Source organism: Mastigoproctus giganteus, chromosome 3 (genome assembly GCF_048544385.1).
Source record: "Mastigoproctus giganteus isolate SK-2022 chromosome 3, ASM4854438v1, whole genome shotgun sequence".
In the NCBI taxonomy this organism is placed as follows: domain Eukaryota; kingdom Metazoa; phylum Arthropoda; class Arachnida; order Uropygi; family Thelyphonidae; genus Mastigoproctus; species Mastigoproctus giganteus.
This window is the reverse complement of record NC_143577.1, coordinates 249,999,184-250,012,726: the sequence shown is the minus strand read 5'-3', so window position 1 is coordinate 250,012,726 and position 13,543 is coordinate 249,999,184. Positions and strand designations below refer to the sequence as shown.

Below are 13,543 nucleotides of genomic sequence, written 5' to 3'. Positions count from 1 at the left end.
GTAATTTAAGAAATTTCATTAAATTAAAAAAAAAAAAAAAAACGAAAAAATTTTATTAAATTTTGTTCGTTTTAAAAAAAAAGAACAAAACAATTTTTAAATTGGATTTGAAATTAATTAATTTAAAATTACATTTAATTAATTAACTGCATTTTAAATTCCCGTTCTAATTTCCACTTTCGTTTTTCTTTTTGATTTATTTCAATAAACATCGGATTTCAAAAAAAATAATTAATCAGCGACAAGATATGGAATTTTTCCAATTGAAATTTATCCAATAATTAGTTTTCATAATATAATTTACCCGTACATATTATTTTTTGATAATATTAAAACATTACCTGTAGGTACAGTGAGAGTAGATGACCGATAAGGTTCCAAGGATTGGGATAGCGTCCTCGCTGATCGTATATCCAGGGCAGGTAAGGAAGTAGAGAGAGTACGCCCCCTGCTGGTAAAAAGAGTATCGCCTCCTGGCCACATCATGTCCATCTCTTGCTCTGCCCGAGTGCCCTCACTTGGCATCTAGAAAGTAGACAAAAATGAAGACGATGTCATAAGTATAATTTTTAATCGACATAAGATTCATATAATAATATTCACTACACATAGATGGCGCTGCACCGTTTCAATTTTATGATAGTTTTCTTCCATAAAATGTGATTTTTTTTTTTTTTTTTTTAAAGCTGTCTGTGACTGCTGTCTGAAAAGTGGTTATCCAGTGCTTTGATCTACTTTCTTTTGTGGTAGCTAGTATCTATAACATACGAGACTTTTATTTCTTTAGCTTCGCTTCATTTCTTTCACTTCTAAGACAGACATAAGACAGGAGGTTTGATATTTTGTTTCCTCACGCAATTAATCTTCCACCTAAAAAAGTAGGGCATGCGAGGAAGATCTCTAAGTACTTACATTCTGATCTAAGTTTCCTTTGGATTTTTAGGAAGGCTTTTAAAAATATTTATTCATTCTCGTTACCAGATGGCTACCACAAACAATACCAACATTAAGATGATCTCTCCATTGCGTGCTTCAGTAAAGAATGTAGGCACTGGATTATTATCACCATATCACGTTTATCCTCGTATTTACACAGCAGCTTTTTTTTTTTTTTTCTGTTTTATTTCTTTTATTTTTATTTATTTTTTTCCCCCACCATGCAAAATGATTAAACTGAGTCCAGGACTAGCTGGCGCCAGCAAACAATAGCAGACGAAGTAGCCTGTACGAGTCATCTAATCTAATAACAGACTTAAAAATTGTAACCATTTAGAAGGGGCGAGGCGCTTTAATATTTAGTTTAATTATATATCTATTTTTGTTTAACATTTTTGAAATTTAATTTTAGCCATTTGGAAAATCTAGATCCGAATTCTGCCATCGATTTTTGACGCATGCTTTCGAACAAGAAACCACTTTCGATTTCTATAAACTACACTGAGCGATCACTGAATTATGACCACCTACCTAATACTTCGTATGTCCTCCTTTTGACCTTAGTACAGCAGCTATCCGACGTGGCATTGATTCAACAAGATGGCGGAAGCGTTTGGGAGGTATGGCCAACAAAGCTGTGTCTAATGCGGTCAGCAATGCAGGTATGGAGGTGATTGGTGTATCCAGACGCCTGATATGACTTTCCATAGTGTTCCACAAGTGCTTTATATGATTGATATTGGAAGGGGGAGGCCAATCAATATGCTGGAAGTCAGAACTGTGTTCCTCAAACCATTCCTGCACAACAAGTGCCCGATGGCTAGGCGCATTGTCATCTTGGAAGACACCATCGCCATTCGGGAAAAAGTGTAACATAGTGGGGTGTACATAGTCATCAAGAAGTTGACGATAGTGGAGACCACTGATATGTTGTTCCACGTGCACCAGGGATCAAAGTTCTTGCCAGTGAAACATGTCCCACACCATACAACCGCCTCCACCGGCCTGCACTTTTGATACTATGCATGATGGATCAAGAGCCTCATGTTGTTGACGCCAAATCCGTACACGGCCATCCACGGTGTGCAGTAAATAACGTGACTCATCCGACCAGCACACCTTCCAGTCTTCTAACGTCCAACTTGTGCTCTTTGCGCCAGGCGAGTCTTTACGCCGATGAACCTTGGTTAGGAGAGGATGCCATAGAGGTCGTCTGCTGGTATAGCCCGTACGTGCGACGCATGGTCATGGCAGATACTGTTCCGGGTTGGCCCATGTTGTATTGGGTAGTGAACAGTACTGCGCCTGTTCGCCTTTACGAGTCGTCGGACCCGGCGCTCACCTCTAACTTCAAACTTTCGCTGACCTTTGCAGTTTTGCCGTCGGGTCGTTGTTTGACTATTTTAACGCCAGTCCTGGTACACTTTAACTACGGCAGTTCTCGAACAGTGCAGCCGTTTGGGAAATCGAGGTACAGATTGTCCCACAATCTGCCCTTTATCAAAGTCCGATAAATCCTTTTACTCATCACGCTTGGAATTTTACTGCCTACTGAACTACTGACACCTTATCTATGCTACGTAGGTCAACTAACTGCGCACTCTCGTACCCCACGTGGTCAACGGGTCGCATTCACTTTTAATAAGAGTTGTCATAATTCAGTGTATTTTAATCAGAATCATTGATAACTAACCTTATTATCTTATTAGGGACGTTTAAGTTGTCTTGCTTTTCATTAATTTTCACACTAATTATGGCACATAAGTCCGAATTTCGCATATGCTAAAATAACTAAATAAGCTAAAATATCCTAAACAAATTTAAGGCTCAACTGGACAGGTATTTCGAGCGAACGGAGGGGTGAAATGGGAGTGGTGTTTTTTTTTTTTTTTTTTTTTTTTTTTGGCTGATGCTGAATAAGCTTGCTTTCTTGCATCATATGCCTCTACTAATGCTAATGCTAACTTCAAATAACTAAAATTAATTAAAATAATTTCAATGTTGGGAAAATAAAAATTTTCCCAACAAATTTTAGATAACTGCCATTTCAATAAAAACATTTATTGAAAAAAAAAATTATAAAAATTTATAAATTAATGTCTAGTCGAATCGCGTTATTATAGATTTCTTGATAGTAACCGAGGCTTACTATCAAGAAATCAAATAATTTATAAATTATTACAGATTTTTTTCAAAAAATCTAATTTTAAAGTAATTTTTAATAGTTTATTCTAGATGAAAATAGCAATAAACATACATCAGCAGATTGAGACCTCTGTGACCTCCACGCTTGCTTAGCTTGGGCACGTCGTAGCGATGTCATCTCTAGGACTAGTTCTTCGTGACGGACATTCTGAAGTTCACATTTTTTCTGCAGCTCCCTTACTTTTGACTAGGAGAGAGTGATAAAAAGATAAAGATGGTAGGGTAGAACTAATTTAGGTAATATAATCAATCACACTGAATTCAGTATAAAGTGCCACCCATATCAATGACAAAATTATATTGCTCGTGAACGTATTGAACATTTTTTTCCCTCCAGTTTTAAAATTCTTTCAATGAAAAAACATATTGGTCAGGCCACACCTTGAGTACTGTGTACAGGTCTCGAGGCCTCATTTTAGGAAGGATGTAGAGTTGTTAGAACGAGTACAGAGAAGGCAACAAGACTGTTGAGGGGAACAACGGGGTGCTCTTACCAAGAAAGGCCTAAGTTCGGCAAATTGCAGGGTCTGGAGTAAAAAAAAGTAAAGTAAAGTACAGCCATTATCAACCCACTGCAGGATGGAAGCCTCCTCAACAATTCATGTTGAGGGAAATGGACCATAATCTACCACGCTGCTCCAGTGCGGGTTGGCAGATCGACCGTATTCAGCAGTCAGGGGCTTGAACCCCGGTCTACTCAAAGAGCGTGTGCTACTGCACTCCCGCTCCTGCCTACTGAGCGTCTGGAGACTAGGCACCTACGAGGTGATCTGATTGAGGTGTATAATGCCTTGAATGGTTTGAGCAGGCTCAATGCTAATGGTATTCTTCCTAACCTGAGGGGGCATAGATTCAAATTGAGGAAAGACAGTTGTAGAATAGATGTGCGGAAATTTGCCTTCAGCCAACGGGCAGTTGATTGCTGGAACAAACTTTCGTCTGTCGTTGTGGAAGTTGACAGCTTAAATAAATTTAAAGAAGAGGTGGACAAACTTTTCGACCAAATGGATAAGTGAAATAGGAAGTTTTTTTTTATTTGGCTGATGCTGTATAAGCTTGTTTTCTTGCATCATATGCTAATGCTAATATTTATTACTGAAAGAATCCTGATTTTCGTTTGGTTATTTAATTAAACTAGTCTTAATAATCTCAGTGAAGTGTCAAGACTTACGTGTCTGCATGCAAATAAGAAAATGCCCCATCCCCACTAATGAAAAGATCCCAGTAATACTGCGCTATGTGTTGTGTTGTTCACGAAAACTGATGCCTGGATACAGAGCTTCCAGACTTCCATTTTAACAGGATCCTGCCTTATATATGATTAAATCAGCAAGGTCAAATAAAATAAAATATCAGTATAAGTAGTGATAAATGATGGAAGAAAGCAAGCTTATACAGGATCCGCCAAAAAAAGTCACCCTCATTCTCTCCAACAGTTAGTCTCTTTCTTCCTTGAATTTATTCAAGCTATCAGATCGGTTTGTTCCAGAAATCAACGACCCATTGACTAAAGGCAAACTTCCTCACATCTATTCTACGACCATCCTTCCTCGATTTTAACTTATGCCCCTTCACGTATGTAGTTTGTGCAAGATGAAGATTTTCATCAGCGTTGAGCTTGCTCAATCCATTCAAAGCCTTACAAACCTCGCAGGTGCTTAGTCTCGAGACGCTGCAATTTGCAGAAACGAACCCTCTCTTGGTAAGAACGACCCTTTGTTCCCCTCACCAATCTAGTTGCCCTTCTCTGTACTCGTTTCCACAGCTCTATATTCTTCCTAAAATGAAGAACCCAGACCTGTATGCAGTACTCAAGATGTGGCCTGACCACTGCCTTATACAACGGAATAATCACCTCCTTATTCCTTCTACCAAAATCTCTGTATATCATTGACAAAACCCCATGTGCTGTCCTGTCAACCTGTCCGCAATACTCACAGAACTCCATATCTGAAGGCACAATTACCCCCACGTCTTTTTCATTTTCCACTACCTGAGGGTACCACACAGTTGGTACGTTAATCTGTGATTACTGCTACCAATATGCAGTACTTTGCATTTGTCAATGTTAAGCCTCAATTGTCGTTTCTTGGTCCAACTGCCTAATTTTTGTGTTGCAATAGCATACCGTCATTACTGTCACTAACCACCCTGCTAACCTTCGTATCGTCTGAAAATTTAGAATCAAGCCTGATATACTTTCATTAATAAATACAGAAAATAACTACGGGCCCAGCACCAAACCTGGGTGGGTCTCCACTGATAACATTAGTCCACAATGAGAAATGTCGATTAATAATAACTCTCCATCTTCTTTCACTCAACCATCCCTTTACAATGTACAGAAATGACTGTACATTGTAGCGGGAATCGATAATAAGCAAGTTCTTGAAGTTAAAGAAGTAACTGTGTGATCAGCATAAATAAATATTCAGACCTTAGTCAGGAATAAGTATTTACTGCACAGCATTTAGTTTTCATACAGAGCAGAAAAACATTCTGTCATTGTATAAACTGTCAGAATTATTAATTGTTTGTGTTGAATTTCATATTTCTGAAGTCATTAAACTATTTGCTGGAATCCGTCCCCAATGGAAAAAACAAAAAGAACGCTATTAGCATATCGAAAACTAACGCTTACATTAATACCAAAGTGTTCAAGTAGTTCCATCTGTTTTAAATAATCACTGAATTAAAACTGGCGTTGTTCCAATTTTCATTCTACAAGCTGAAAGAAGGAGAAAAAATAACTGCTTTCTGCATTTTCCAGCTAAATACTGCAATAACCAGGATTTTTAATAAGTTTCTTGCCTAGTATAAACTGCAGCCATTGTCAACCCACTGCAGGATGGAAGCCTCCTCAACAATTCATGTTGAGGGAAATGGACCATAATCTGCCACGCTGGTCCAGTGCAGGTTGGCAGATCGACCGTATTCAGCAGTCAGGGGCTTGAACCCCGGTCTACTCAAAGGAGCGTGTGCTACTGCACTCCTGCTCCTGACCACTCGGCTACGGAGGCCTAGCATAGAACTTTTATCGGATGGTGACTTTACACTATTTTTAGTAATTGAACCAGAGAAAAAAAATGGCGTTTAGTGTAACCAAAAATTAGAAGGAATTGAAATTTTAATAGTCTACCTTAGTTATATTGTAATATTACAAAATTCTATCTATTCTATTCAATAATTTTATCTTATTTATATACGAAATCACATAAAACTGTAAATCATACTGCTCTAATCAATGCACAACATTTAGAATCAATAGTACTAAAGTATTATAGGTTCTGATACTATTCGTGTATGGAGTTAACAAAAAAATACCTTAAAAGCTCTGAAATTTAAAAAGACAACAACAATAGTCAAATGAAGACTGACCTATTTGTAAAATTTGTGCAATGTGTAACTAGAACTCCACCCCGTTTTCGTCCGCATGTATACAAAAGTAAACCGGTTTCGTCTATCACATAACAATTTCCTGGACTTAGAATTTCTCCAAAAAAAGTAGTTCGCTGGTGTAGTTTGAAAGATTACGATTTTCCAAATATTATTTGATGAGATGAAAGTCAAAAAGAAGATCATGTAAGATATTTTAGAAAGAAACCAAGGCCCCAAACGCGAGAATAAAATGACACTCGCTTGAACACTTACGAGATGTGACCCAAAATTTCCCGGATTGTATTAAAAGAAGAGAAAAGATGCTACTTACTGAGTATTCTAAGGTGCATCCCCTCCTCCCACGATGTAGTCTCTCTGAAGCTTAATTGTGGGGTTCTGCTACTGCTGGAAGCATTTCCAACGCCTTACAGTCCGTTATATGATCTCCTTCAGTACGTTCTGGGATTTTTCCTAGACCTCAGAAATGTCATGATATGTCTGCCCTTTGGTGCAAATATTAGTTTTGGGAACAAGAAGAAATCACGAGGAGCTAGATTTAGCTAATACAGAAGGCTACAGCCATAATAGTGGCCAGAAACTGTCATATTCTGACATTTGGTTAGCAAGTTTAGTGAGAATGTCAAGAGCAAATTGATCGATAGAATCACGCATTAAGAATTCGTTCCATTGAACCAAAATTTCAATTAGAATTTCTACAAAGATACGTGCCAAGACAATGTCTAATAATTTTTTTCTACCAAAATCATCTTTGGTTGGAGATTAGTTACACCATTTCAACAGCGATTCTGCTCACACTAGTTTGAATATGTGAAAATTTATGGCTAAGATAATAATAGCCGTGGTCCCCACCTATCCACCCTCTGTGCTTACCCTTCTCTATCTGCCTCTAATTTCTTCTTGCTCACAAAACTAAACTTGCACTCAAAGGACCGAGATTCTATGACATTTCAGCGATCCAGGAAAAATAACCCTTACTGAAGAAGTGTGCAAGGAGTACGAAAATCAAGAGACCTACTTCAGGGGTGACAGCATGGAATACTCGGCGACTTTTTTTTTATTTATTTAATACAACTTTATGATCTTATCTCGTACACCACTAAAATTTCCCCATAGAAGATATATTAGAAAAGGCATAATCGTGTGTGTGAAATCAGTGCAGATACTTCGAGGAAAAGAGAATTTTTAACCGAATTTTGTACCATAAATACTTCTCAAAATGGGGAACTTGTTCACGAGAGAAAGAAAATTCTTCTATTATTTATTAATCATATTTAATTATTTATTAAATATAAAATGGATAAACTGTTTTATCCATTTTATATATAACATATATGTCGTTAGTATGAAATTAAGTTCGTAGGGATGGCAAAGAAGTATAGCCCACAAGGGCCGGAACTCTGTTCAGAAAACTTGGGAGCTATTTATTTAAACTAAACAGACAAGCGAATTCCCATCATTACCTCGAGACTTTGAATATGTTCTGCTGCTTTCTGCTTTTCTGTCTTATTAGCATAATGACGATATTTGGCTTCCTCCTGCTTCTTCCGTAATTCTGCCATGGCTTCTCCATGTTCCCGTTCTAGTTGTCTCCGCTTCTCAGCGGCGTCGCGCATGTGCTGGAGGGGAAAAAATATATTAATACTAAAGATTAAATGAACTGTAATGTCTTTTAAACTTCAAACTGCTAAAAGAACCAAACTAAAAATATATCTAAGTGCTCTCACCACAACTGTAAGATGTCAGACGGTGGTACTTAGGACACCATTTTTTACAGTATACACACACAGACAGCAAAGAAGAGAAAGTACCTTTACTAAGATATCCAGGTTGGTCAGTGTCTCCTGCAAATTGGCCACTTCAGACTGAGCTAAGTGGTACTTACTCTCCACCGATGTCAAGGTATTTCGTAACTCCAGGCATTCCTTACTAACCTAGATAGGGAATAAAATGTAAATAAATCAAATGAACGAAACTGAATGGGTTGAGAACCCTGTTAGTAGTCATATACACCAGGTGTGATCAAACAGTTCGGGAACTGAACTAATATTTGAGAAATAATGGAGCTTATTGGATATTTGGGTGGATCTAGTTCGAAGTAGTCTCCTTGGCACTGTATAACAGAAGCGATTCCAACGCTTCTACAACTTCTGGAAGCGTTCCTGATAGGCTATTTTTTGGAACTGCTGATAGTTCTTGTGTGGTGTTCTAAAGTTCTAAATAATTTCTCAGTAATGGCAAATATGTTACCTTCCAATGAGAGGGGGGGGGCTTTAAGTTTGGGTAACAACAAAAAAAAAAAAAAAAAAAAACAAGGAGAGTTAAATCGGTGAGTATTGCAGATGGAAGCCCACGGTGATTGAGAGTTTCGCAAGAAATTCTTGAGTAGAAAACACCGAGTGTGCAGGGCGGTTATAATTATGTACGTGTCAGGTCCCTGAAGCCCACTTTTCTGGTTGTTTTCTCAAAAAAAAAAAAGCATTGTGCAATCACCGTGAAACTGTTTTGTAGTATTCTTGGTTCACTCTTTGACTATGCATGGTAAGACCATAATGAAAAATTCCTTGCTAGTCAAAAAACAAGATAAGCGTGTCTTCATATTTCATCGAGATTGACTTGCTTTTTGGGGGAGGGAGCTTGGAAAAGACGGAGTCTTTTGTTGAAAGGACTGGGCCCTTTTTTTCAAGATCATCGCCGTCATCAATCATGATGGAAGAAACAAAGTGTAGGTCACAGCAGCAACACATTGATGGAGATCCGGATATTCGAGAACTCGCCACTCTCTGTGATCTTCAGTGAGGATGAGAGGCATAAACTTGGCTGAAACGCGTCGCATTCCCAAATCTTGTGTTAAAATTGAAATGTCCCTTAAGAAATACCAATTTTTATCAACTTCGCGGGCAGTTAAACGTCGATCACTCCTGATCCAATCAGAACACGAACGATTGAATCCTTGGTTTTTGAACTTGAAAGGTGAGGAAACTGAGGATATCTTCTATCTTCTCTTTAAACATTACAAATCACTGAAAAATCTTCGAATGACACATAGCATCTTCTCCGAAATCTGTTTTTAACCTTCGTGGGTTCTTGTTGCACTTTAATCTAATTTAAAACAAGATTTGATTCGCTTTGCAGTAAAATCGCTCATTTTAAAATGTAAGACGGAACGCATAAAACTTCTTTTATTCAAAGCACATTGATTTAGACTGCAGGTCAACAGGCGATTCGTGGGTTATTATGTCTAGTTGAGTCATCGAACATTTTGCAGCAAGTCTCAACTCCCTAAGACGCTGCAATTTCAAGATACAAATTCAGCCCCAAACTTTTTGATCACATCTAGTGTAACAGTGAATAAAAAATCTAAAAAAAAAGTAAAGCATTTTCATATGCGCTACCCTGTGAAATATATTCAAATAAATAACTACAGTCAAGGTGAAGAGATTCGATTTTCTCGGGTTCTTGACTTCTATTCAATGTGAGCAGTTGGCAAACCTAACAAGTACAAATGCAAGTAAACTTATTTTTATTTCTTAAATATAAATAAACCAGAATTTAGAGAAATTATCATCAAATCACATAGTTGCTACACTCGATGGCCAAAAAATTAGAAACCTTTAGCAATTGGCGTAAACGGATAATTAAACGTATGGTATGCAAATATATTTTCACATGGTGTGATCGCAAGTTCCTTGGTATAGATAAATACTGTAGGCTTTCCTGGGCTTCTTAATAAGATCCGGTCATGGAAAAGAGAAAGAACAGGTGGTCTTTACGATTTTCAGAACGGTGTTATTGTTGGAGCAGGTTTAGAAGGAGCCACAATTCAGAGAACAAAGAAAATTACCGGTGTGTTGAAAGAAACTATCGCAAAAGTATGCAATTAGTTGAAGATGAAAGGAGAATGCAGCTCTAAAACGAAGAAATGCGGTAAAAAGTCGGTACTCAAAGAAAAAGGCCGTAGGAATTTAAAGCGAATTGTGCGTCAGAATAGACCATTCAGTGTACAACAAATGACTGAAAAAAAATCAATTTAGGCAAAGAAAGATCCATTTCCATTGCGGCAGAAGTAGCCGTGCGTCTCTACAAAAGCACCTCTTTCTGTAAACAATCGAAATATTCAACTGGAGCTGCCAACTCCAAGACTGATTGTGAACAGTGAAAAAGATCATGTGGTCTGACGAGTCTTGATTTACACTTTTTTGCACCAATGGTATGGTGAAAGTGTGGCATTAATCTCATAAAGCCGTACATCTAGACTGTCTCGTATCTACCACTCAAGCAGCTTGAGGTGGTATCATGGTATGTTCAGTTGGTACGGCCTGAGTTAGCTCATACCGTTAGGTCGTTATTTTTACCTCCACTGAATATCTTTCTGTCATATCGAACCCACTTCACTCTGAATTGCGACGGATTCTTTGAAGGCGACAACGCAACTATCCACCGTGCAAAATTGTATCTGGAATGGTTCGAGGAACATTCCCAAAATTTTCAGCATATACTCTGTCAGCCTAATTCTCCAGACCTGAATCCAACTGAGATACGTTGGAAAGGGTAATCCTCTACCGACACAATACAGCATCTGACAAATATCTTGATGGAAGAATAGTCAAACCCGGAACTAGATTCCCTCAAATATCTAGTAGGATCCCCCTTGTGAAATTCATGCCACGACGTGTACTGTTTGTATAAAGGTTTCTAATTTTTTGGCAAGAGTGTCGTTGCTTGGAATGAAGCAACCTATATGTAGAAATGTTTGAACCACAAAAACGATAACTGAATACACAAGGAGCCCATCCATTTACCATTAACAACTTTATTATTTTATGAAAATCGATTGCAAAATATAAGTAATAAGTACAATTTTCCTCTTGTTCATAAGAGAGGACATTGGGAACGCATTACTTCATTAATGAAAATCCATTAAATTACTTCAACGGTCTCGTTGGCTGAGGTGTGGAGAGCTGTCTTCATTATCAGCATAACCTGATCTAGAGTCTTGTAACAGTAACTCAGGCATTTTCCATCACAGGAACCACCAACTGCTGAGCTCAATGAAAGCAATCAGAACCTTAAAATACTATTGGGCTTTATAATTCCCAAAACAGCCTAATAACGAAACATATTTCCATTAATTTAATCATTATAACAACAGCGCAATAGTTATATTTCAGTGTCAAAGGGTAAAACGGCTTGGTAGGAAAGTAAATTGTATATTTTAAAAATGAACACTCTAAAAGTTACCTGAAATCAAATAAAAGTATAGAATCACGAGATGGCTTGAACAGCAACCTGAAAGATATATTTTTGCAATACACTGGTTATATTTAGCAATTGTATAAGGGCAAATTGATGAGCCCATAGCTATTGTTACCAGTTTCTTTCCGCTTATGTGTCATTTCTATAAAATCACATGCTTTGGACGCTATCTTCCCCTCATAATTCGTCCTCTTTTTTTTTCCCCCTGAACAAACATGGCTGTTCCAAATGTCTGTTGTGATACCACTTGCTTGTACGTGGGGTCATAAACGCTGCGCAGAGGTAAGTTTAAGAGCCGATCATAGTTCATCCACAGAGACAGATCTCTAAAAATAGCCACATTTTGACCTCGTCCACCAAACTATCACTGAGTGATACTAAAATAGACCAGCAAACTTCTTTCCGAAAGAAAAACAATTACTACCTATACGATATTAACAGTTTAATAACTGTAATTAGATTTTTGTGGAAACTTTAATTACTGTAGTTAATTTTATTTATTTATTTGTTTATTTTTTACACCATGGAAGGGTTAGTCCTTGTAAGGCAAAGGTGCAAGACTTTCTAATTTTTCATCCTTTTGTTTGAACTACGTATTTCCATTCCAGAAAACAAACAAACCGACGACAAAACGCATGCAATTTTTACAAACACAATACACTAACGCCTCTCAAATTTAGTACCCCAACACAAATTTTAAACATCCTTGACTAACCTGTAAGAACGCTGTACTGCAGAATTAAACAACGGGTTTGGTTTTCAACATGAATGAACTGACAGGTTTAGCATGAGATTTTCCTCACGCATTGTGGATATTATGGAATTAATTTTAGAATCTTCACTCGGGCTGAGCTGGGTCATCACGAAAGCCTGAACCACTCTACAGATAGTACATTACTTACTTTAGTACATCACAACCTAATTTATAACTGTGGAATGCAAATTTTAAAGAGACCTAAATCATGTTTTATTATTACTGCAGAAAAAGTAACATTATGGCGTATCGATAAACTAACATTTAATTAGGTTAGGTGTATACTGAAATGACAGAATTCATGGGATACCTGGTTCCTGGGCAACGCGACACTGTCATCTCCTCTCGCTAGTAGACGAACCTATTGCTTGGCAGGCATATAGGTACACTGCATTCACGTAGACGGTAATTCGATGTCAGTATGGATAAATGTCGTGAGTTAACCGACTTTGAAAGAGGAATGATAGTGGGTGCCGGACGCATGGATCACTCTATCGCGGAGGTGATACAGAAATTGCATTATCCCCGTTCGACAGTATCAAGAGTTTGTTATGTTGTTATTTGGTTTTTAGGAGCATTAGCAACTAAGGCCATATTGCTCCAGGATATGCGATAGTCATTCCCTGACCTTTCCGCATCCTCCATATTTGGTGGTGTATACTGAAATGATTAGACCGGGTTCGAACCCCGGTCTAATCAAGAAGCGTGTGCTATGCACTGCTGCTCCTTCCCACCTGGCCACGGAGGCGCCAGTATCAAGAGTGTATCGGGAATACGCCATTTCCGGAATAACATCTCATCGTGGACAGCGCTGTGGGCGGAGAAAGGTGGTGGATGAACGTAGCCGTCGACGTCTGTCTCGCATTGTTTCAGCCAACTGGAGAGTGACAGTGGCACAATTCACCGCCCACTTCATTTTTTACTCAGAAACGTCTCCCTAAGATCACCATCAGGCGATCATTAGCTGCAATAGATTATGTGAGCCACCGACCTACC

The 13,543-nt window shown here is 38.1% G+C and overlaps 1 protein-coding gene across 1 annotated transcript in view; it reads right to left on the bottom strand.

The window, feature by feature from the left end:
- Nucleotides 1-13,543, bottom strand: part of LOC150089021 (RIMS-binding protein 2-like) — a 349,628-nt gene that overhangs the window by 178,684 nt on the left and 157,401 nt on the right. The window contains exons 9-12 of the mRNA XM_090370382.1: nucleotides 8,349-8,471; nucleotides 8,001-8,156; nucleotides 3,194-3,328; nucleotides 342-525 (exon numbers count right to left, since the gene is read on the bottom strand). Of these exons, the coding sequence (XP_090226508.1) occupies nucleotides 342-525; nucleotides 3,194-3,328; nucleotides 8,001-8,156; nucleotides 8,349-8,471 (598 nt within the window). The remainder of the gene's footprint in view (nucleotides 1-341; nucleotides 526-3,193; nucleotides 3,329-8,000; nucleotides 8,157-8,348; nucleotides 8,472-13,543) is intronic.